A 20,612-nucleotide genomic window follows, 5' to 3' on the forward strand; every position below is an offset into this window, starting at 1 on the left:
AGCTTATTTAAGAAACTGTCAAGTAAGGTGCAGACTGAAAACAAAGGATATCACTTTGCCTTACTCAATGTGAAGTGAAAACGTTCAGTAAAACTCAGAAAAAACACTTCCAAAAGCAACATAGCACTGATCATTAAGAAGCACAACCTGTATCGATAGGAAAATAGTACCTGATGGCTTTTCTTTCTCAATCCACTAACATCCAACACAAAGCATCAGTGAGGCATCAATTTTAAACGGGTAATGCCACATGCATTACTACCTGGCAGTGCTGTTTGCCACCATAACAAAATGAGTTCATTGAGGCAGAAAGCTGAGAGATTTCAGTTTTAATTTTTCTGAGAAACACAGGAGAACCTGAAGTTCGGGAATTGCAGCCAAGATTGTGGGAAAAAAAAGATACAAAATAAAATCTGAGGTTTTAATTAAAAAATCAATTCATTTTAGCTCAAATTGTCATACTTTGATACATTAAAAAAACAATATCAGGCGGTAAAACGTTACAAGAATATTTGTGAAGAGAATGATTATTCAGCAAAATACACTTTTTATGAGGAAAAAAAAACACAAATGTAAAAATCCATGTTTTAAAATTAAAAAAATATAATCTTAGACCAATGACACAACCGATAGAAAAAAAGCAACATTTACATGACTGAAACAGATGTTGATCAATGTGTCAAACACGACTGTTGGTCTCCCAGTGGTCCAGCCTTCCAGTAAATACATTCCAATAAAGGCTAAAGCCCTAAAAAGTTGCTGCATAAATACATACATGAAAATAACTGTCTACAGTAGCTACTTTTTCTTGGCTAAATTTCGTGGTGAGCCCTTGAGCAAGTCCCTTATCCTGAGGTAAGTCCCAGTGGCCTCAGCAACTTCAGTGAACTCAGGAGTGTCCTCAAAGGGAACAATTCCAGCAGCAAACTTGCTGCGATGTGGGACAGCTGATTGAGAAAGAGCAACAACATCTTCCTCTGCAGAACACTCTGGATCAGGGCTCTGAGGGCTGTCATTTTGAGACGTGACTGGCCCAGGACTCTGCGCACTGTTATCTGCGGCACTGATTGATGCAGGAACCTTGTCTGCTGGTTTGTTCGCACTAATATTTGTTATGCTCGTACCACTGTCATTTGTTGGTTCAGGGCTTTGTGGACTGGACTGGACTTCTTGAGACTGGACTTGACCAGGGCTCTGAACGTCCTCTTGAGTTTCAACTTCACTTGGGTTTTCACTGTTTGGAGATAAAGCATTGGGTCTAGTGTCCATTGGTTCTTCTCCCTCCTCCATCTCTGTGTCTGCATGTGCTGGTGTGGAGGCGCCTGTTGAGGTTGATATTGAAGTTCCAATTGCGGGTGTATCACAGTCGCTACTGGTGGCTGTGTCAGCGTTTTCTAAAGCTGCCCAGATTAATCTCTGCTGCTCAACCAGTTCCTCAAGAGACAGCTCATCCTCATTTCCATCACCAGCCTCATCGAGCACCACAAAATTCTGCCCGCGAAGAGCAGGAGATCCATTTGTGGGTGTGGGAGGGGGTGTACCTTTTGGAAGAGGAGGAGGAGTGGGAGTCGCAGGAGGAGTGCCATGTGGTAAAGGGGGAGGAGAACTAAAACATGGGGAGCCTGGGGGTAGTGGTGGTTGGAACTTGAACTCTCCTTGACCCCTGTGGTAAGATGTACCTGGATCTGATTTACAGAAAAGGAAAAACAAGAACATCCCATGTGATCAAAATGCTTTGTGAATCATTGTCCTGGAAGATAAACCTAAGTCTGAAGCACAAAAATATTGAAAGTTAAAGAGAATCCGTACCTGACTCGATATCCATATCAGAGCTCCGGCTGGAATTGGCATCTGGACTGCCCCTTGATCTCTTCCTTGAATGACTAGATGAGTCAGACTCATGCCTCCGCTTACTGCCATGACTATTTGACTGTTGAGACAAAATATTTTTAAACGTTGTCCCTGCAGATACATTTAGCCGACAGCTAAACACTTCAAGCTTTATTTCATATTGAACTATATTCAAAAACCAATAGAATAGACTTCATAAAAAAAGTCCACTGGCTTCATGACAGTAGCAAACACAGATCTAAAGCAAGTTGTGAGCTGTCTGCCCTTCACACCCAACAAAAATGACAGCACAGAAAGAGTCCTCTCACTAACAAGTGACCAATGTTCTGGAGAAGGGTTTGGCCAGCATGAAAGGTTGTATTAAAGCTTACTTTCACACTTCCTCATTTTATTTACCATTGCTGTGTCTGTTAACGGCACTTAATTTTACATACAGTAGATGATGAAAATCATTCACATTTGGAGTACACCACAGGGTGAGTACAACAAAGGACAGGTGAAGACCAGGAGGGTTTATGCAGGAAGAAAAAAGTGGATGTGAACTACAGAAGGCCTGGGAATCTGTGTGGGCGAGACAACGGTCTGTCGCTATGACAGCCAACTATCTATCTCTTGCTCAGTCTAGTTATTAAACACCATATGTCGGGACAGTGGGTCTACTGTCCCTCACAGAAGTGTCTCTTCCCAGTTAGACACATATACTGAAATACCAGGGGAGCATTTGAACAAGTGCCATCTCAGTGACTAGTTTCTGTTTCCACAAGTTAGTATACACAAAACCATTAAGCAGTAACTTCTTTGTCAAGTCGAAGAGGAAGAAAAATAGATGAGCAAGTAAAAAATTACCGTGGCAAAATTGGAAGACAAATATGCAGCATAGTTGTGCTTCACGTGGTTGCTTTGCATCGGAACAGAATTGTACATCTGGAACTCCTAGATATAGCACAGGGGAATGCAGAACAATGGAGACGATTGTTTTCATGAGTAGGTCCATTTATGAAGATAAAAACTTAAATAACTCAATTCAGGAGAGGGCACAATTTCTTTCTTGAACTCTCAGTTTGATGGTAAATGTTTTCCCCAACAGAAATGACTACTGAACTGCCATTCAAAAAATTAGATGTTTCCCACCCAAATAAATTCTACAACTGTGAACAAGTGAAGTAAAACTTACATCTCTTATTTTGTGTGGTGCAGGCACATTGAAACCAGGGAAATCTACCAGTTTTGAAACATCATAAGAGATATCTTGTGTACTGGCATTGTTGGACTCATTATTGTGATTGGCATCTAAATAGGACAAAAAAAATAAGATGCAGGTAAACATAAACACAGCTATCCACGTACACCACATCTTATAACTGTTTATAAACATACCATCCCCATCGTACATGGTTAAACCAGAGTTCTCCATTTCCGCCTCCTTCAGCCAACCTGGTGGGTATCCAAGCAACCTCATTCGATAGATGAGAGGTGGGAGAGTGTTGGCTTCCACACCCAGGGCAGCCAGAAGCTCCTTGCTGCAGGACAAAGTCAGTTCTTCAGTGAATACATTGTTGCACAAGGACATGACAAGTCACAAGTTACTGTCAACAAACCTCATGACCCCTGGCTTATATTTAGAGAATCTTTCTTCAACCTCATCTGCGTGGTATCTCTGGTTATTCTGCATCCCCTGGTTGTTCTGGTTAAACTCTTTTCTTCTTTCGTTTATTGCAGCCATATCTTTGGGCTACACAGAGACACAGTACATATTTATTCAGATAATATAATCTTACATCAAAACTTGATTTCAATACTCTTACCTTGGGACAGTCCTTCATTTGATGGTTGCCTGCGCCACAGTTGAAGCACATTGACTTTGGTCTTCATGAAAGAGCAAGTCACTATTAGCCTTCAATTTTATTACAAATAAAATGCAGATAAAGATACAAATACAATTCAAGGATCCTCACGTACCTTTTGTCCTTCATCTCTATCTCTTGACCATCCGTTCCAATTACTTGTTTGAAAACCTGCTGATAGCTTTGCCACAATTAAGGACATTGTAATCGCAGTAGAAAAAATAAACTATTGACCTTTAAGGTTCTGGACCTTTCTAGGTCAGAGGGTCAGAAATAGACAGCAATTCTTGATGCATAATTTCTTATATATTGGAAAGATACGTTGGCACCTCCCATCCTTCTGTCAACTGGGGATTATCATTCAGCAAAGGTTGTCCAAGTTTATCAACAGTGAAACTGGTGAAATACAAAACACTTCCAACAACCTGCGATGAAGAACAAATGTGTGACAGCAATTAATCTGAAGAATTGACTGACATCATGAGCTGCACACAAAAGAGCAATTTGTTTTGATACCCACTTTAAAGGCTTCTGTCGTTGTCTTGATTGTTTTGGCGCACGACTTATGAGCATCTTCGTCCAATGCAAAAGCTGACTTCTACATCAATGGAAATATACAGGAGTGGTGTAATAAATATGTAAAATGATTCAGCTTCAGTTGTGCTTGAAGAATACCTGAGGTTTTAGGTGGTAGGAGTCTTTCCCTTGAGAGGCGGGATTTTGATGCTTTAAAATAATACCGCAAACAGAGTCTTCGATTTCTTGGCGGCATGTTCTGAAAGGTGCAAAAAGGAAAGACTGCAAATAAATACATAGATGGCTAAATAGACACCAAGAAAGACCTTTCACCAATGAAGATTGAAAGTTTTTTTATATTCAAGTATTAGCTCTGAATGAATGGACGTATATGGTTTCACTGTACTGTACTCATACTAGATGTCTCTCTTCCCTATTGTCTGGCTCATTTGTTATTATTATTCATGTTATCTGACCAACTGCTTATCTTGAAACGAAAATAATGTCATGAAATACTGTAAAAAAAAAAAATATGTATTAGACTGCATTTTTTGTACCTATCAAGAAATATCGTCGGGACAATCACGATACCTAAGAGGATGGGTTGCCTTACTTCGATATAAAATTGTTAGAGTAGAGGATTTGAAGAACTGGGCCGTCACTGTTGACGTCCTCAATGGTGATCCCACTGTAAGCATTCATGTAACCCATCAGTAAATTGTCAGTTTCATTTTCTATCTAGTGCGCAATAGAAAAGTGTCACATACCTTGGACGTGTCAGAATATTCACTTTCCTTCTTAAGGCTTCAAGTGATTAAAGGTATTAAGGACACAAATCACAGTACACAGTCACAAACTTCCACAGTCCGGATTTTGCCGATTTTAAAAGTCAAAATAAGAATGCTAAGTGTGCTAGCAGGCACAGGGCACGATTGTTGCAAGGATATTCTCTTCGTTCAGTCTAACTATACGCTCGTCAGACACCTCCAGCTCCTCCCTTATCCGACTGGTCTCTCCTTGGTCATCTTCATCGTCTGGGAAGCGAGTATGCTTCGGGACTGTAGGTGCACTGTCCTCTAACTGCTGGAAAAGCTCCAGATCACCAAAATCAACTTCAGACATTGTAGCTTGCTGTAGTAGCACAGTTGCTAACGTTGCCGTATAGAAGGAAAGCTACGTAACCATTGGTCCAAAGTTGAACACGTGACGAGTAAACGCTGTCTGGTTGGACACAAGCGTATCAGTCAGTTTACCCATAGTTTAGTTTTTAAGGTTTTGCCATCGCTTTTGCTATATCATACAACATTCAGTTGCTCGTTTAAATGATCGACTATCGGTTGAAAGTCTTTTTTTGTTGTCGCTTGTCTTATTTCGGTTTCTATTTTATTTGCTGAGTAATGCGCAATGAACCCGAATGGACTTGCCTGCAAGCCCAGGGAGAGGGGCTAAAAGCAAATACGTATTTTGAGGCTAAATGCGTCCGTTGTTTGCGTCTCTCACTATGTAAACTAGAGAAGAAGGCAACGTCTCGTTCATTCAACAATGTCTAATGTACCGACGATCCAGCTGCCAAACTGTGTGGTAGGGTCGCGAAAAATTCGTTACATTTATCTGGTCAATTCAACTTCGTTTGCCCTAAATGAGTGTCCGCAAAAGGTAAACGATTTTACTTCACCCAAAAGAGACGACCGCACTTTACAAGTTTACTGTTTTCTCTTTCTCAGGACGCAGTGACTCCCCTTTATTTAGGAGCTGATCTCTTCTCCAACACGAAAATTCGTACAGAAAACCATCCAAGATATCACGCGAGGTTTGCCAAAAAAGGCCTGGCCACGAGACTGCATTTTTCCTCGGGTAACAGGAAGACGTCAATAAATATCTGCTGACCTTTGCTTTCCTCCGTTTATTTATTTATTTTTTTGCCTCAGAATTTAGATTCCACGGACTGAAGGTATCACCTTGTAGCAACGCTCTTTGGTTCTACAGTATCGAAGGACTTTTCCGGGTGGCTTTTGAAATCTATAATAAGCAAGAGCAGCTTTCTGTGCTGGAGAACTTGCAGGCATGTATCACATCCTGAATTGTTTTCTGACGTGGTTGCCTTGTTTTGAATATACCCTGTGTTTTGTCTTTAGGATGTTTGGAAATCAAAGATCAATGAATCTCCACTGAAGTCCAATTACACCCTGAGAATGTTGGTGCACACTGCTCTGAATAGTACAGCAAATTCCAGTATTGACAGTGTCTCACCTCAAGATTCCCTCAGGGGTCAAGAAGCTGCAACATCAAGTGATACAGCAAGGGGCCCAGCAGATCATAACTATTGTAATTTTGTCCCACCATGTTTACAAACTGTGAGGCATCAGTTGCAAAGTTTGGATGAGAAAATTTCTTGCAAAACTGAAATTCTAACACAGAAGCAGCTGGAGACTGTCTCGCTCCTCATGGAACAAGTTGATCTGTATATCTTCGGAACGCTGGAAGAGAAGAATGTGACAGAAACTGTGATGAACTTGCTCAATACCAAAGACTGGAGTTTGACGTTTGCAAGCCCCTTACTTAATAGTGTCGCTCGTTGGCTGGGCTGCCAGTTTCACCTGGCCAACTGCAGCATCAGTCAGAAAGTGGAAGAATTTAAATTGCAACACATTGAACGCATCAGCGAATTGCCACCTGCTGAGGAATTAACCACTGAACTTTTTCCAGAAGCCATGAGAACACTGCTGCTTCACTGGATGGGTTTGAGTGAAGAGTCCTCCGTGGAAAAGAGACACAGTGAATATCCAATTCTGCTGCTCATCCTTGAGTTTGCCAATCACAGCCTCATTACTGGGGTAGCACATGTGCTCTACTCTACTCTCATATGTAAATAATGTGGACAAATTGAAGTCTAATATGGGTAGCTGTGGGATAAGTGGGTGTATGGATGCAAGGAAATCAGATGAAAATACACATTTCTGATGGGTCGCAAAATTGGATGGCACTTCACTTAATAAAATGTGGGTGACGATTGATGTGTGTTGGCATAACAGCGAAAGGTGACACCTAACCATAACCTCTATGTCAAAATTTCACATTGGAAAGCACTTGAGGATAAATACCTGAATGAATAATGTAGTTAAACTGGCTTTACTAAAATGACACAACCATGTGTTGCTGAAGAAACAATCAAGTTTCATAATTCTCACTCACCCTGGTTAAGTCCTGTATTCAAAAGCCTTTTTTTAATACAACAAATATTACGACACGAACGGCTTTCATTTGACCAAACAACGTATTGAGAATTGTTTTAATTCAAACAGTCACAACATTTTATACAACACACTAGTTTTGGAAACGTCACTTCTGAATGTCCTTACATCACAGTAGCCGTGAAAAGCAAATAACCATGACAGCTCAGTTGCCATCTGACAAAATCAAACTCAAATTTATTTTCCAACAGACTGATGAGTTATAAAAAGACCATACGATGCAAACAAATATCTAGTATCTGTACCAGTGTCCGTACGTCAACATGGTGGTTCCTTAATGAATAAATGCTGAGATAAACCCAGCAACCTATTATTTACATTTCACACTCCAATGTAGAAGAGTGTCATCTATCAATAAATTACAGACTGAGAGCAACATCCATGCAAGCTTTGTGGCCGGCGATGGCTGCATTGCGGACAGATGAGTCATGAAGATAGTGATGACTTGAAGCTATACATAATCCATTCCGCGCGTGAGCGAGGAGAATCCGAGGCCCATTCCCCTCTGAGTGTGAGTCTGTGATCTTGCCATCTCGTACTGAACATCCAGGTTCCTAAACATCTCCTCCTGCTTCTGTAGAGTCTTCAAACCCTCGTCGTTCAAAGGTTTTGAAGCTTCTCCTTCTTCATCCCCCTGGTCAAACAAATGCAACAAAATAAGTTACAAAGAAACAAAATAGAATTTTAAATAGTTAATTTTTAAAACATATGTACTTACTTTAATACCCATCAGTTTCCGAAATTTAACATTTTGGTCCTTGTTTCCAAAGTTAAGCTTCTCCCATAATTCAGCTGTCTGAGACTTGTCCTATTAAGTTGAAAAAAAAAAATGTAAGTAAAAAATTTTTAGAGTTAAATGCCAAAAAAGTAAGAAAAAGAGACCATCTTAAAGCTGGTTCTTACCCCCTCCTTCTTTCCTTGCCACAGCATTTTCCTCTTCTTCTCTTGTTCAGCGAACTTCGACGGGTTTACAGCAGATGGGTTGTAGTAGCTCGGAACAGCAATGCCAGTCTCTGCCAGGGTTTTGGCTTGTAGGGCTGCCATTTGAGCTGCCATGGCGATTTGGGGCGTGACCTGTGTCCCAGTGGCCAGGAGGGCTGCAACATTAAGCGCTGGGTTTGAAGCAGCGGCGGCGGCAGCAGCAGCAATAGGTGCAGCAGCTGAACAAAAACATTGAGTCTTCAGATTCAAAGCCAACATGACTGAAAGGCTTAAAGAAAAAGCCAACAACTTACCTGCAGCTATTTCCTGCTGCCGTTTCTCCAACAACTCCTTCTCCTTCTGTTCCTGCAGTTTCTTGGCTCTTTCCAGCCTGGAAAAAATAGAACAAACCACACTACAACTTATACTTCCATCTTCATCGACAATGAGAGTTTGAACAGCATAATTTCCCCAAATGTTGCTATCATTACAGTTCCACAAGCATTTTTCTTTTTTTTTTTTAGCCTAATTTTAAACCTTGCTTAGACGCACCAAACCCACTTCCAACCAAATCAACTGTGAGCCCTCTCTTATAAGATTGAAATTTTACTTGACAACAAAAGAAAGAACCTTATCTATTAAGGCAAGGCTTGCATTACAAATGATCATCAAACTGCACCATCTAAACCTTGACCTCAGAATGTGTTTAGTTTTACCTCCTTGCAAGGGCTTCTTGTGCATCCATAGCTGTATTTCGGCCACGGAAAGGAGGTGGAATCACTGGTGTACTGCCGCTCTTTCTGCGTACTTTTTCAGCCTTTTTCTTTCGCTCCCTGGTGGAATAATGCAATGAATAAATGACATGTAAAATTGATTTTTTTTCCTTAACTGACAAAAACGACTTTTTCTTTACCTGCTTTTACTGCGACTTCTGCTAACATGACGGTGCTTGGACCTTGAGCGTGAATGTGACCGAGCTTTCTTCTTCCTATCTCGACTGTGTGATCTTGAGCGCCGCTTGTCTCTGCTCCTGCTGTGACGTCGCCTGAGGGACAGTGCAAAAGCTTAAACCAAGTGAAAAGTAATAAATGTGGTGCTGCTAGTCAAGAAAAGTATGGGGTCAAAACCAAAGTTGCACAAAGGATTTTTTGCAAAGTACAATGCTGTAGCATCCATTACTGCATTGTTGACAGAGAGGCAATTTCTACTGAAGGACGATCAAAAACACACACCTCTCTCTGGAGTTTGACCGAGAACAACTACGCCCCCTCGATGGCCTCCTTTCTTTACGTCTGGATCGCTCCTCTCCATTGTCTGACGAGTGTCTCTCTTGTTGGTCATCCGAAGTTCTGTAAGACTTTGACGGCTTCTCCAAATGTCGTCGACGAGCCTGTTTTAAGAAGAAGTTGTCTCTTTCAGGAAAATAGTGCAACAAAAAGAGTTAGTACCATGGATTTCATGGAGCTTACGTTATTAATCTGACAACCTGAAAGAGATGCAGTGATTTCATTTTATTTCACAGATGATAACAATGGAAAACACTGAGATAACATGAGAACAACTTAATAGGCTCCTTTGAAATCCACAATTGCCTGACCAAAGCTATGAACTGACAGGTCAGGAATAAATACAAGTTGATAAATATATAAGCACAATCAAAGGATAAGAGTACAAGTTGAAAAGTAAAAACAGGGATAGCCATAATAGGTCATTCTATTTAAAGGAAAGTGCTTGATTAACATTAACAACATAAAGGAGCCAACTCAAAATGCATTGAAATATTGCAGCACAAGTGCATTGCACAACTGTTGAGATAGCTGTAAGAATTCAGTATGCTGATCCCTGGCTTCAAGAGATTCACAAACCAATATTTCTACAATAACAGATAGATAAAATGAAAGTTTGAGTGTCAGATAGTTACCTGTCCCAGCGGTTGACATTTTATTTGCTATGTCAGCAGCGTCTTCTGTTCAGTCTCTTCGTGCAATAGCACGCTGAGTATGATTTATTGTAGAAATGTTATCATGTGGTTTAAACACAAGATTTTACATAAAAGAAACCTAATATTAACCATTAAACATGGTTGAGAATAACAAATCTCGGGATTTGATTGAGATACGTCAAGTGGTGCTACAGCCATGACCATACTTTTATTATTACTACTTCTCAAGAACACTTACCTTGCCCTACACTTAACTGAGACTTAAGTAAAAGGCCTCTTGATAATATCAATTGTTTTTACACAAAAATAAATGAATCATTTACCTCTTTGCTCCTGCTGCGACTTCTTGTGTGTTTTCTGTGTTTTCTATCACCTGAAGAAGATTAGAAAGGACATTAATGTCAAATAAGTGACTTAAAGCACAACAGTTGTTAATGAAATATAATACTATAAGCTTTCAGGCTGCCATCATTTCATTCGCAAATGAATGCAAATTGTGCATTTTAAATACAGATTTGTGCTGAACAATAACAGCAGGCCAAAGTGGTAGAGGATTTCTTTATTGACACAGGGTTCCTAATGTACTGTAAGTTCAAATCAATACCATTCCACCAAATTCTCTTACGTTTACTCTCCCTGGAGCGTGATCTTGATCGGGAGTAATGATGTTTCGAGTTTCTTGGAGATCTGGATGATTCTATGTTGTGTTTTTTTCTGCGGCGAGTTGGAGAGTCGCCTCTGTTAAAGTCGACAGAGTCGTCACTTGCCTGTAATAAAAAAGAAAAGGAAAAATAGAGTTGGATCAACATGGAGGTTGCAAATGTAACACCAGCTGGACCCAACTTTTCTTTTGCATTGCGAATATTTCGAATGAAAACATCACAGTGACCAATCTGAACAATCTAGTGTTGCCTTCTAAAACCAATGATCAACCGTGGTAAACAAATGACTGGGGCGAATTAGTAATGCGCTCATGTCTTCACATAAATATAGATATATATTTGGGGCAAAAATAAAACAGAATTCGGGGGAAAACAAAACGGATTTTATAGGGCCTACCCATGGTCGTTTTAGCGTTCACTACGCATCACCACTTGCACACACACGTATACAACAACACTCACAATCAATACATCACGTACATCGAGAAACCACATTTCGGAATATAGATAACAGGGAACGTCCAAACTCACGTCTTGTATTGCTTGTATTGCAATAGAGTGAAGGTCCAAATTAACTCGCATTCTAAGCACCGTGAAATGTCCGAAACCGATCGTACCGTTTCGACGGCGAACAGTATTTACTAACAATTCCTAGTATTGCGTTTTCCAAACAGAACACATCGAGATTCGTGTTCACCGACATACGTTAAATAAAATCGTTCTTCACTATGTGTTATTTTCGGACGTGTGTCGTTACTGGGCCATCACTTAGCATTTAGCCTTAGCTAGGCCGCAAAGCCATCCTCGCCATTTTTTAACAGTGCTATTACCAAATGAAGCGAAAACCATCAGTCACTGTGATTCTACGACGGCATTAACAGTAACTTATGTTCTGTAATTATACTTACCGACATGACTTTTGGTATTACTCCAATATCTAGCGAATTCCTTCTCCTTCGACTAGCGACACAATGGAGCTGCTCCTCACCGCTTTCGAGCAGCTGATGTTGTGTGGGTAACTCCGGGTTGCCAGGTCTTGAAAATAAAAATGCATTCCCGAGAGGTGCTGAGTAACTTTAATGAATCAAAACCCGCATGTACCACAACTTGAATTAACCTTATTTGCACAAAACAAATTATGAAAAACAAACCGAGTTCTAAATATAGTCACAATTTTAATCGTAGTAGATAAAATACTTTATTTCGATTAAGGCTTTAGTTTTGTATGTTTAAAACAACCATCTTTACAAATTAAATAATATTTTTCATAAAAAATCTATTTCACCAATTCAACCATTGTTAATAATTTAATTTAAAGACGCAACTATTTGGATCTGGCAACACAGCGAGGTTCGGAAACTCCAGCAAGTTCCACCTTTTAACACTCACTTGATTCCTGATTTTTTGCTCGCAGGTTGACACACTATCTCAAAAATAGTAATTACTTGAATCAAAACAGCATACACAACAAAATCGTGTTACTATTTAATGAATGAAACAGCAATAATGCCTGACAAACATTTTGCCACCGCATGAGTTGAGCAACAGTTGAACCTGTAAGACTGAACTGAGGGAGTAATTGACTAGCTGTCGCACAACAGCCGCCCGCCAAATTCTAAAGCTAAAGCTATCGTTTTTGTCATGTCAGCCACTGCGTGTCAATACTGCGAATTAATTTCTGTTTTTTGGTAAGCTGACCCCCTTATGTTTTCCCTACTCTGTCTTTGCTGAATCACTCGTTTCATTTGAGCTGTCCACTGTCCTTACGGCGGCGTAAATGATGACCATATTCCGATACAAGTTCGTGTTATAGTCCGATGATTATGTTACATGCTGCGGAAGCGTGAAACTTAATGTATTCTTAACAATGTCTGTTTATCCACAGAAATGTGGGGAGACGTTGAACTTCTGTCAACTGACGATACAAACGCATTCCGACTTGGGAGCGTGTCAAAGGTGGTGGATGGAAGCGTGTTGTATCAGGTTGACACCTTGGCCAAAGTTTCGGCTTCAAGTCAGGTATGGAGTTTAGTCCTATTTCATGAAAAATTGCCTTCTTATTCGTATTGTGTAATTTCATTTTACCTCCTCAGGTGTCGTCAGATCCATATGTCTTCTCAAGCAGTGGCTCCAGCTGGAGCATTGTGGTCATTGACAAAACAGTGATTTTGTTTGACCAGAGCTATCAGACCATCTTGCTCCTGCTTCACTTTGGTATTTCATTCACGTTCATAGTCTTTTCTGGTCTTTCTCCGATGACACTATTGGAATGGAATGGTGTTTATTGGCAGGGCAGTTAGATATTTTTACTTTTTCAGAAACGGATGTGGATGCCATTGATGTTTGCCTTGAAGGGCAGTTCTTGATCATCTGTGAAAGAAGTGGAAAGGTTCATTTGATCTATGTCCCACAGAAGAAGATTCTCTTCACAAGAGTATGACCTTTTGTTGTGTGTTTTTTTATTTATTTATTTGAACTGTTTTATGACTAATGTATGGAAGATTAACTCCATTATTAGACATGCATAACAATCGATAAATCAGTCAACCAATTGTTGGTGCCACAATGAATACCTACCTACCTACATCAAATAAACAGATTATTTTATAGCGCCAAATCATGTTCAATGCAAAAAACTCAAATTATTTCAAGCTCACCTCACTTTGTCTCACACGTAACATGAGGTAGAGTTAGAATATATAGAGTGTAAATATGATGATGATTATTTTTATTATCAGTCCTTAGCGGAGGGAACGTCCTATGGGAACCAGAAAACATTTCGTTGTCTTACCATTGAGGAGGACAAGTCATCATCTGGTAAACCATCTTTATAGTTGAAGAAAATGATGGAATGAAGTGTCTAATAGTAATGGCTGTTCTCACTTTCACACAGGGGTGTTCCATGTTTTCTTCCTCGTTAAAGATGGCTTTTTTCACATTAAAAACCTTGACCTGGCAAAAATTGAAGCAGGTATAAAACATAACATAACAAAATGTATGTCTTCAGAAATATTGCTGAATAAGATATTTCTTTCTTTTTGACAGCTGTTAAGATTGTGGACATCGAAGCATTAAAAAATGTAAGTTTTATGCTTGTATTAATGTCAAAATATCCAAGCTTCTCATATTATCCACCTTCCTTTCCCCAGCTTCAGTCTCTTATTAAGACCGACTTCTGCAGCACCAAAGATTACCATGATGAAGGTTGCAGCACTGCCGTGATGTTCAGTCTGGCCAGTGAAATCCACCTTCTGATTGGGGTGAAGTTAAATTTATATAATTATTACTTGCTGTATGCGTATTAAAAATGTTAAATTAGAAGTATGGATGTAGTCAGTGATATAGTACATATAGTTTCCTTCAACTTTAGCTTGTTCTAGACTGTTGAAAAGAGGTAGTTGTCATGAAATAATTGCCCTTTTCTTCTTATTTGTTCAATGATTGCCTAAAACAAATAATGATGTTAAATGTATACTGGACAGTAAAGCAGAATCTTGATCATTTTACTTTCATTATATTCATAATTAGCATGTCAATTGCTATCGCAGGGTGATAAAGAAAATGTTCTTACTGACTGGGTGTGGGAGCCAGACCTGTCCAAAATGTGTGTCACGAGCTCTGTGGACACTAGTTTAATATCGGGTGAGGACCTTTTGCTTTGTCTTTAATTTGAGGTTTTTGATGATAAGTATACCTGGATAATTTTTTTTCTTTTCAATCAAAACAAATGATATGATTTCATGTGGTGATTTGTCATCAGCTTTACACATTTTCCTGACTTTCTCTCATAAAGTTTTATCAATCTTATCAACATTTATCAAGATAAATTCTGAACATTATTTTAATATTTATTTGCATTTTCTAAATAACGGATCTGCATGAATAATGTATGTGTAAATATATAATTTTTGAGATCATTCATAATCATTTGTAAATACAATTTATTCTGCTTCACAACACAACAAATATACTTTTACAGGTATCCGGAAGATGTTGGTGGTGGACAATCTTCTTTACATACTTGACTCTGAGGCAAGTTTATTGGCGTGAGAGAGCTGATTCTATGATTGTCGACAACAAAAAAAGTAACCTTTTTTGTTTTTTGGGCTGAAGGACACCCTAAGTCTTTGGGATTTGCATTTCCTTGTTATGATTCATTGTTGGCCTGACCTTGCCTTCCACGACATTGAACTCACTACAGAGTGTGACACCACTTCCATGGTGGCGTAAGTATCAGTAGTTGCCCTTATGTTTAATGCGTTTTTAATCACCCCAAAGGTAAAGATTGTAACTGTTGCAGCCAGGACAAGAGCAGCATGAAGATGATTACACTGACAAAACAAGTTAATAGGAAGGTGATGATGATTAACACAAACTATTGTGTTTAAATGTTGTTCTTACACAAATATATGGTCTCTAAATTTTAGATCAACTCACTACAAATACGATCCCTACCATCTATGGCTGTTTGTTACTCTCTGGATGTCTCTTCGGTCTCCTGTCTGGTCCATGCCAAGACAAGCATGGTATGCCCTATATTTGTTTCAAGTGTTTCCAAGTATATTTAATTCATTTTTTACTGCTGGGATAGGCTTTAGCACTCCCTGCAACCCTTAACAGGTCTAAGCTGTGGTTAACTGACGATGTATATTATAATTATAGGATACCATCTATTTGGTGGAGGGAATTTGTGTGAACCCTGAAAGGTGAGATTTGCCTGGTTGATGGTGTTGTTGGTCACTCTTGTTACTGAAGTATTGCTTCAGAAACATGTACTTTTTCCACACAGCCGAATGGAACCTGTGTCCACTGTTGTCATCAGCTGTCTCACCGAGGCTTTGCCTGAAAACAGGTAACTTGCTGGTATCAACTTTCCATTTTTATAGACGTTTGGGCTCTTTCAAATACAAATTGCTTCCACTTCAGGCTGAGCAGGCTCCTTCAGAAACACATGTTTGAAGAAGCAGAAAAGTTTGCAATCAATTTTGAACTAGACCTGGAGGTAAGTTTGAATTGAAATGAAAGTTCAATTTGCACTAAAGATTTGGCCTAACAAAAGACAATACTTTTTATTTAGCTTGTCCATAAAGTGAAGCTTGACTTTGTGCGGGAGCAACTCGCCTCTGCCTCAGAGGGCGGCTATGGACAAGATGTTTGGGCAGAGCTTGTTGAAGAGGCCAGGGTGAACCTGATTAAAATCACTGTAAGTGATGTCTTTTTATAATATGATGGCATCAGTATTAGTTGATGTGTACTTGCATCACGTATGAATGGTCTGATTCATTCTTTCAAATATGATTTCACATTTTTTTCTAGGATGAGCATTATGTGGTGGATTATTGCCTGCAGACTCCATGGCCGACTTTTGAGACTGCAGAGAAGATGTTTTCCTATGTTGCCACAAGATACTCATCAACTCTGATCCACGAAGCCTTGGACAGACTGGCAACATTTTCTATTCTGCTCGGCCCGACAAACTTCAAGTAGTTTTCATGTCTTATTTGTCTGTGTTTTTATGTGCGAGTCTGCTGTCCATTTATGCGCTACTCTTATCCTGGTTTGCGCAGCGGAATTGCCTGGATAAAGTTTCTGAACAGCACTGATGATTTGGGAGACATTATTTCCTACCTGAGAGAGGGAAACTTAAAGGGAGCACAGCTGCTTTGGCTGAGATTTGAGGTAAATATTTGTGGGCCTTCGCTGAAAAAGAGTGTTGAAAGAACTCAACACATTATCAGACATTGATCTGTTTGTACGCCTTTGTTAGGGTCATATCAGAACAGGGTTTGACACAGGGAAACTTGAGATGTTGTTGGATGCCATTCCAGAGGACCTCTCTTCCCAAGACCTATGTCCTTGGTTCAGGACGGTTGTCCTACCATTTGTGAGGAAAGTACTGCCAAAAGGGCAGGTAGGCTACACTCATGTTTATTTCACTGGTGCCGTCATATACTGTATTTTACTAAGACTGCTTTTTTTTTCTTTTAAATAGAAAATTCTGGCCAGATGGATTGAGCAGAGGGCAAGAAATCTTGAGCTAACAGAGAAGGTAAGGATAAAAAAAATCTTCTCATACTGATTTTCGCGTAATACAATAACAGAAATCAATACTCACATAACACAACACCACCCATACACACTCACAAAATAAATTAATAGAAAACATACTTACCTCCTCCTTTCTTTGTCCTTGTTGATGGCAATTCAGCCCAGGTGCCTGTCACTGGCTGACATATCCTCCATCTTACTATATCTATGCATTGTGGATTTTCTTGGGTTCTAGAAAGTAATTCCTGTCATAAAACCAGGCTCAAGTATATTTTGGTGTTTCAACTGGATAGTGCAATTTCCCTTGGTTTCCTATTCTGTAAATTGCTTTGGCTTATGAATGTTTTTGAGTGGCTTCTGTTCAGAAACAATCATGCTCATAAACCTGTGACAATGATACTAATATTATGATGACAACATAAATGTTCTCAATTTAGTTATTTATTTATTTTTGTTTGTTTAGGGAGCTTGGCCCAAAAATGGTTTGGAGCTCGCTGTGCTTGGTGTGCCAACCTTATCGACATGGATGAAATGCGTAAGAGAATTTGATATTTTTATTGTCTATGTTAACATGTGCTACCAAGTTGCTAGTGCAGTTTCCTTTAAAAGGTTATTTATAACATATCTGGCTGAAAATACATTTTGAAGGATGAAGACTATGGCTCAGAAGAAGTTGAGAGCCTCAAGTTCTTGGTTTCCAAACTCCGACAGCTGCTGGACCTCCACAATAAATACAACTGCAAGCTTTCCCTTTCTGTGTTTGAGAAGGTTTGTTGTTGTTATTCTTAATACACTGTACATTCCATTAATTACCTAAATGTAAGTAATTTGTAAAATTCATCCAGCTACTTGCAGAACATAACAGTTTTATCTATAGGTTTATAGCAATTTTTGGAAGATGCTGCAGTATTTCTGGTTTGTCAGCAGATGTCAGTTGCTTACAACACTGGATCACGTAGTTTATGTTAAACCATTTGCGAGTTTTGAGATGAACCGTTTTCTGTTATTTACTGTCAATTACCGGTATACACTTCTATTTTGTCTTAACCACTTCTTATCATTTCATCTATTTTCTTTGTGATTTCAAAAAGGCGAACGTACACAGCGTGGCGTTCCTTTTGCTGGACAAAGTGCTGGCTCCAGAGCTGATTGCAGCCACAGTAGAACATTGCATTGTACCATATGCTGAAGAACATGGCATTCCATTTGATGAGCTGCTCCTACAATACATCAAGGTTCACATCTGTCACGTCAATTACATTATGATATTTTGGAATATGAATGTATTTTACCAAGGTTTTGCTTAAATCTGCCACAGGATCTTCTGGAACGTTGCAGCTCTCAGACAACAACATTTTTCACTGAGTGGGATGCCAAAGCAGTTGCAGTATTGCGTTGCATGACTGATAGTGATGTAGGTTTAAAACAATCGCCTTTCTGTCATTAAAGATTGAAAGTCAAAATAACAGGATTTTTTTTTTTGTAACTTGCATTCAGCTGATGGTGGATGCTGTACTTGAGATCATGCGAAAAGCTGTAGTTCCATGGAGTAAACTGGTGGAGAACCTTGTGCAACAATACCTTGAAATGGAGGGTCCCAAGTGTGTATGATGCATGTCTAACGCAATTGACTGCACTTGTGGCTTTGACTACCAAATGTCATTACTTTTTAGACAAGAACTCTTGAAAGAGAGCTACCGTTTAATGGAGATCAGAAAACTCCTTGGAGGTTACGGAATCCGAAACTCCAACCTCTCTAACAGCAATGAGATTTTGGTAAGATCGATTATTCGCTCCTGCTACTGTCTCTCTTTAAGATCCTAATGTCTGTCTTAATCTTTTACAGACTCTCATTAGATACATCCTGAAGCAAGACTGCCCAACATCGCTGGAAGACGCGCTCACATTGGCTGCAGCATACAAACTGCCAACCTCCCATGTCAATTATTTGTTTCTCATCCAGCTCATTGGCCAAGGCAAAGTAAGATCAGGCTCTTTGGTTTGCTGAGCCACGGGAAGATATGAAATGTAGTGTTTACTGTTTTCTGTTTTGTTCGCAGCCTGAGGCCTGCCTGGATGTATTGAAGAAGTTGCCGCCTGCAGAAGTGGAGAGCGTGATGGAACATCTTACTTCATGGGCTCTCCTTCAGCTAGAGGACAAATGTCACATGTCTGATGAAGTAAGGAATTAAATTTCCTTAGACTGACCAGAAAAAAAAACTTGTTAAACATGTGATGCTTAAAAAAATACTGTACTGTACAAGAAGAACCCATCTTTACCAGTTTGTTGTTCCCTCAGCACAAGAAACTTCAGATGGCTATCGCCCAGGTGATGGTGGAGGCTCTGAAGTACCTGCGTACAATCCAAAAGCGTAAATTAAATTTAAATGGTTTTGTATCATGTTCTGTGGAAAATGTGTGACTCGAAGTAAATCTTGTTGCATATTCTCACCAGATGATGCTCTTAAAAGTTTGGCGTGTGAAAACAATCTCACAATGTTAAAGGCCATCGCACATCTCCAGGTTTGTAGCAAATTTAGAACATACTGTACTTATATATAATATCAAATTTATTCAGAAATGTACGAGCTATTCTGCCAGGTTTTGTTGCCTAGGTGCATATGAGTGGATTTTAAAAACATTTCACTTTTAAATTTTATTTATTGTTCATCAAATATTTTTGTTTTAATTGAGATCTAGCCTTTAAAATTATTCAAGTATTCACAATGTCTCAGGTAATCAAAGAAAAAAATCCTCTCACACAGGATTGTGTTGTTGCTTTATGACAATTATGGTGTATTCTATTTTCAACATGACCAATAAATGATATTTTTGTGTTTATTTTGTCCTAATTTATTTAGGAAGATTTTGATGTCTTCATCACCCCGACCAACTATGAAGATCCCAAAATGAGACGGCAGATCCAGGAGCACCATATCACAGCATATGAAAACACTCGTGGTCGTCATTCAAAAAAGGCAAAGACGGATGCTACCCCAGTTGTGGCTAACGATTCCGATGGCAAAACCAAAACCATATCTACAGAGGCCGGCCTGCGTCGTTTAGGACGGCAACTGCAACGTACGGAGCAGGAGCTCTGGTCTGATCTGGCTCTGCGAGCTCTTGGAGTGGGGAACGTGGACAAAGCTCTTAAAATCCTAAGGTATTTCAGGCACACTGTCTGCCAATTAAAGGAAGAAAAGGGGAAGTTTTCCCTTATGTGCTTGTAACCTGTTCAGGGTGGCAAGTAGCTAGATACTGCCCCATGAGTAGAATAAGTTAAGACTGTTAGCAAAGGACAATCAAAGCTCAATCTCATGAAGACAAATTGAATCTCTTCTTCAGGGAATTGTATGAACACCACTACAACACCAGCACTGGGAAGGTTTTGTTCACAGCTGCCAAAACATTGTGCCAAATGTTGGCGGCAGATGTGCCGATGGTGCTGCCCGAGGATGCGGATCTGCCTGCAGTCATCCACGATCTAGCATGTCAGGCAATTACTGTGTGCCACTCAGGTAGTCATGTAAACGCACAATGAATAAATGGTGAAGTTGCATATGAATAATTAGGTCAC

The 20,612-nt window shown here is 39.6% G+C and overlaps 4 protein-coding genes across 4 annotated transcripts in view; 2 read left to right on the forward strand and 2 right to left on the reverse strand.

Annotated features, from left to right (window-relative positions):
* Nucleotides 1–312: 312 nt before the first annotated feature.
* On the reverse strand, nt 313–5,378 carry zcchc8 (zinc finger, CCHC domain containing 8). The gene is made up of 14 exons (XM_053870515.1): nt 5,159–5,378; nt 4,979–5,021; nt 4,825–4,899; nt 4,371–4,470; nt 4,216–4,293; nt 4,017–4,120; nt 3,811–3,876; nt 3,657–3,717; nt 3,450–3,583; nt 3,229–3,371; nt 3,026–3,141; nt 2,698–2,784; nt 1,810–1,930; nt 313–1,685 (listed from the first exon to the last, which is right to left on the reverse strand). The coding sequence occupies exons 1-14, from the start codon at nt 5,331–5,333 to the stop codon at nt 799–801; spliced, it is 2,190 nt and encodes a 729-aa protein (XP_053726490.1). The 5' UTR covers nt 5,334–5,378; the 3' UTR covers nt 313–798.
* Nucleotides 5,379–5,665: 287 nt separating this feature from the next.
* si:ch211-110p13.9 (uncharacterized protein LOC562347 homolog) lies at nt 5,666–9,192 on the forward strand. Its single transcript, XM_053871783.1, has 4 exons — nt 5,666–5,867; nt 5,936–6,065; nt 6,140–6,273; nt 6,347–9,192. The coding sequence occupies exons 1-4, from the start codon at nt 5,754–5,756 to the stop codon at nt 7,082–7,084; spliced, it is 1,116 nt and encodes a 371-aa protein (XP_053727758.1). The 5' UTR covers nt 5,666–5,753; the 3' UTR covers nt 7,085–9,192.
* On the reverse strand, nt 7,479–12,111 carry rsrc2 (arginine/serine-rich coiled-coil 2). The gene is made up of 10 exons (XM_053871781.1): nt 11,896–12,111; nt 10,951–11,092; nt 10,649–10,698; nt 9,616–9,773; nt 9,297–9,428; nt 9,100–9,216; nt 8,698–8,774; nt 8,366–8,622; nt 8,181–8,270; nt 7,479–8,096 (listed from the first exon to the last, which is right to left on the reverse strand). The coding sequence occupies exons 1-10, from the start codon at nt 11,899–11,901 to the stop codon at nt 7,914–7,916; spliced, it is 1,212 nt and encodes a 403-aa protein (XP_053727756.1). The 5' UTR covers nt 11,902–12,111; the 3' UTR covers nt 7,479–7,913.
* Nucleotides 12,112–12,506: 395 nt separating this feature from the next.
* Nucleotides 12,507–20,612, forward strand: part of kntc1 (kinetochore associated 1) — a 19,413-nt gene continuing 11,307 nt past the window's right edge. Inside the window, exons 1-33 of the mRNA XM_053871712.1 lie at nt 12,507–12,675; nt 12,873–13,006; nt 13,081–13,201; nt 13,306–13,421; nt 13,726–13,804; nt 13,881–13,958; nt 14,033–14,067; nt 14,137–14,247; nt 14,536–14,629; nt 14,967–15,019; nt 15,101–15,213; nt 15,288–15,342; nt 15,415–15,513; nt 15,650–15,693; nt 15,777–15,839; nt 15,914–15,989; nt 16,065–16,190; nt 16,304–16,470; nt 16,555–16,666; nt 16,755–16,898; nt 16,980–17,036; nt 17,499–17,570; nt 17,684–17,803; nt 18,127–18,270; nt 18,354–18,449; nt 18,533–18,636; nt 18,709–18,811; nt 18,882–19,016; nt 19,096–19,215; nt 19,335–19,407; nt 19,491–19,558; nt 19,897–20,198; nt 20,381–20,553. Coding sequence (XP_053727687.1) covers nt 12,875–13,006; nt 13,081–13,201; nt 13,306–13,421; nt 13,726–13,804; nt 13,881–13,958; nt 14,033–14,067; nt 14,137–14,247; nt 14,536–14,629; nt 14,967–15,019; nt 15,101–15,213; nt 15,288–15,342; nt 15,415–15,513; nt 15,650–15,693; nt 15,777–15,839; nt 15,914–15,989; nt 16,065–16,190; nt 16,304–16,470; nt 16,555–16,666; nt 16,755–16,898; nt 16,980–17,036; nt 17,499–17,570; nt 17,684–17,803; nt 18,127–18,270; nt 18,354–18,449; nt 18,533–18,636; nt 18,709–18,811; nt 18,882–19,016; nt 19,096–19,215; nt 19,335–19,407; nt 19,491–19,558; nt 19,897–20,198; nt 20,381–20,553 — 3,385 coding nt within the window. The 5' untranslated portion in view covers nt 12,507–12,675; nt 12,873–12,874. The remainder of the gene's footprint in view (nt 12,676–12,872; nt 13,007–13,080; nt 13,202–13,305; nt 13,422–13,725; nt 13,805–13,880; nt 13,959–14,032; nt 14,068–14,136; nt 14,248–14,535; nt 14,630–14,966; nt 15,020–15,100; nt 15,214–15,287; nt 15,343–15,414; nt 15,514–15,649; nt 15,694–15,776; nt 15,840–15,913; nt 15,990–16,064; nt 16,191–16,303; nt 16,471–16,554; nt 16,667–16,754; nt 16,899–16,979; nt 17,037–17,498; nt 17,571–17,683; nt 17,804–18,126; nt 18,271–18,353; nt 18,450–18,532; nt 18,637–18,708; nt 18,812–18,881; nt 19,017–19,095; nt 19,216–19,334; nt 19,408–19,490; nt 19,559–19,896; nt 20,199–20,380; nt 20,554–20,612) is intronic.

The sequence above is a fragment of the Synchiropus splendidus genome, chromosome 7 (assembly GCF_027744825.2).
Source record: "Synchiropus splendidus isolate RoL2022-P1 chromosome 7, RoL_Sspl_1.0, whole genome shotgun sequence".
NCBI classification, from domain to species: Eukaryota; Metazoa; Chordata; class Actinopteri; order Syngnathiformes; family Callionymidae; genus Synchiropus; species Synchiropus splendidus.

What these genes read in the sequence shown, in the direction of transcription:
- zcchc8 (XM_053870515.1), bottom strand. Translation starts at nt 5,333, where the DNA reads ATGTCTGAAGTTGATTTTGGTGATCTGGAGCTTTTCCAGCAGTTAGAG. An exon ending in ATAGAGATGAAGGACAAAAG is followed by an intron (nt 3,718 to 3,810) that starts GTACGTGAGGAT and finishes TCTTTCATGAAG; the next exon opens with ACCAAAGTCAATGTGCTTCA. An exon ending in AACCATGTACGATGGGGATG is followed by an intron (nt 3,142 to 3,228) that starts GTATGTTTATAA and finishes TGTCCTATTTAG; the next exon opens with ATGCCAATCACAATAATGAG.
- rsrc2 (XM_053871781.1), bottom strand. An exon ending in GCAGCAGGAAATAGCTGCAG is followed by an intron (nt 8,623 to 8,697) that starts GTAAGTTGTTGG and finishes GTTTTTGTTCAG; the next exon opens with CTGCTGCACCTATTGCTGCT. An exon ending in GGCAAGGAAAGAAGGAGGGG is followed by an intron (nt 8,271 to 8,365) that starts GTAAGAACCAGC and finishes TCAACTTAATAG; the next exon opens with GACAAGTCTCAGACAGCTGA.
- si:ch211-110p13.9 (XM_053871783.1), top strand. Translation starts at nt 5,754, where the DNA reads ATGTCTAATGTACCGACGATCCAGCTGCCAAACTGTGTGGTAGGGTCG. An exon ending in TAAATGAGTGTCCGCAAAAG is followed by an intron (nt 5,868 to 5,935) that starts GTAAACGATTTT and finishes TCTCTTTCTCAG; the next exon opens with GACGCAGTGACTCCCCTTTA. An exon ending in GAGACTGCATTTTTCCTCGG is followed by an intron (nt 6,066 to 6,139) that starts GTAACAGGAAGA and finishes TTTTTGCCTCAG; the next exon opens with AATTTAGATTCCACGGACTG.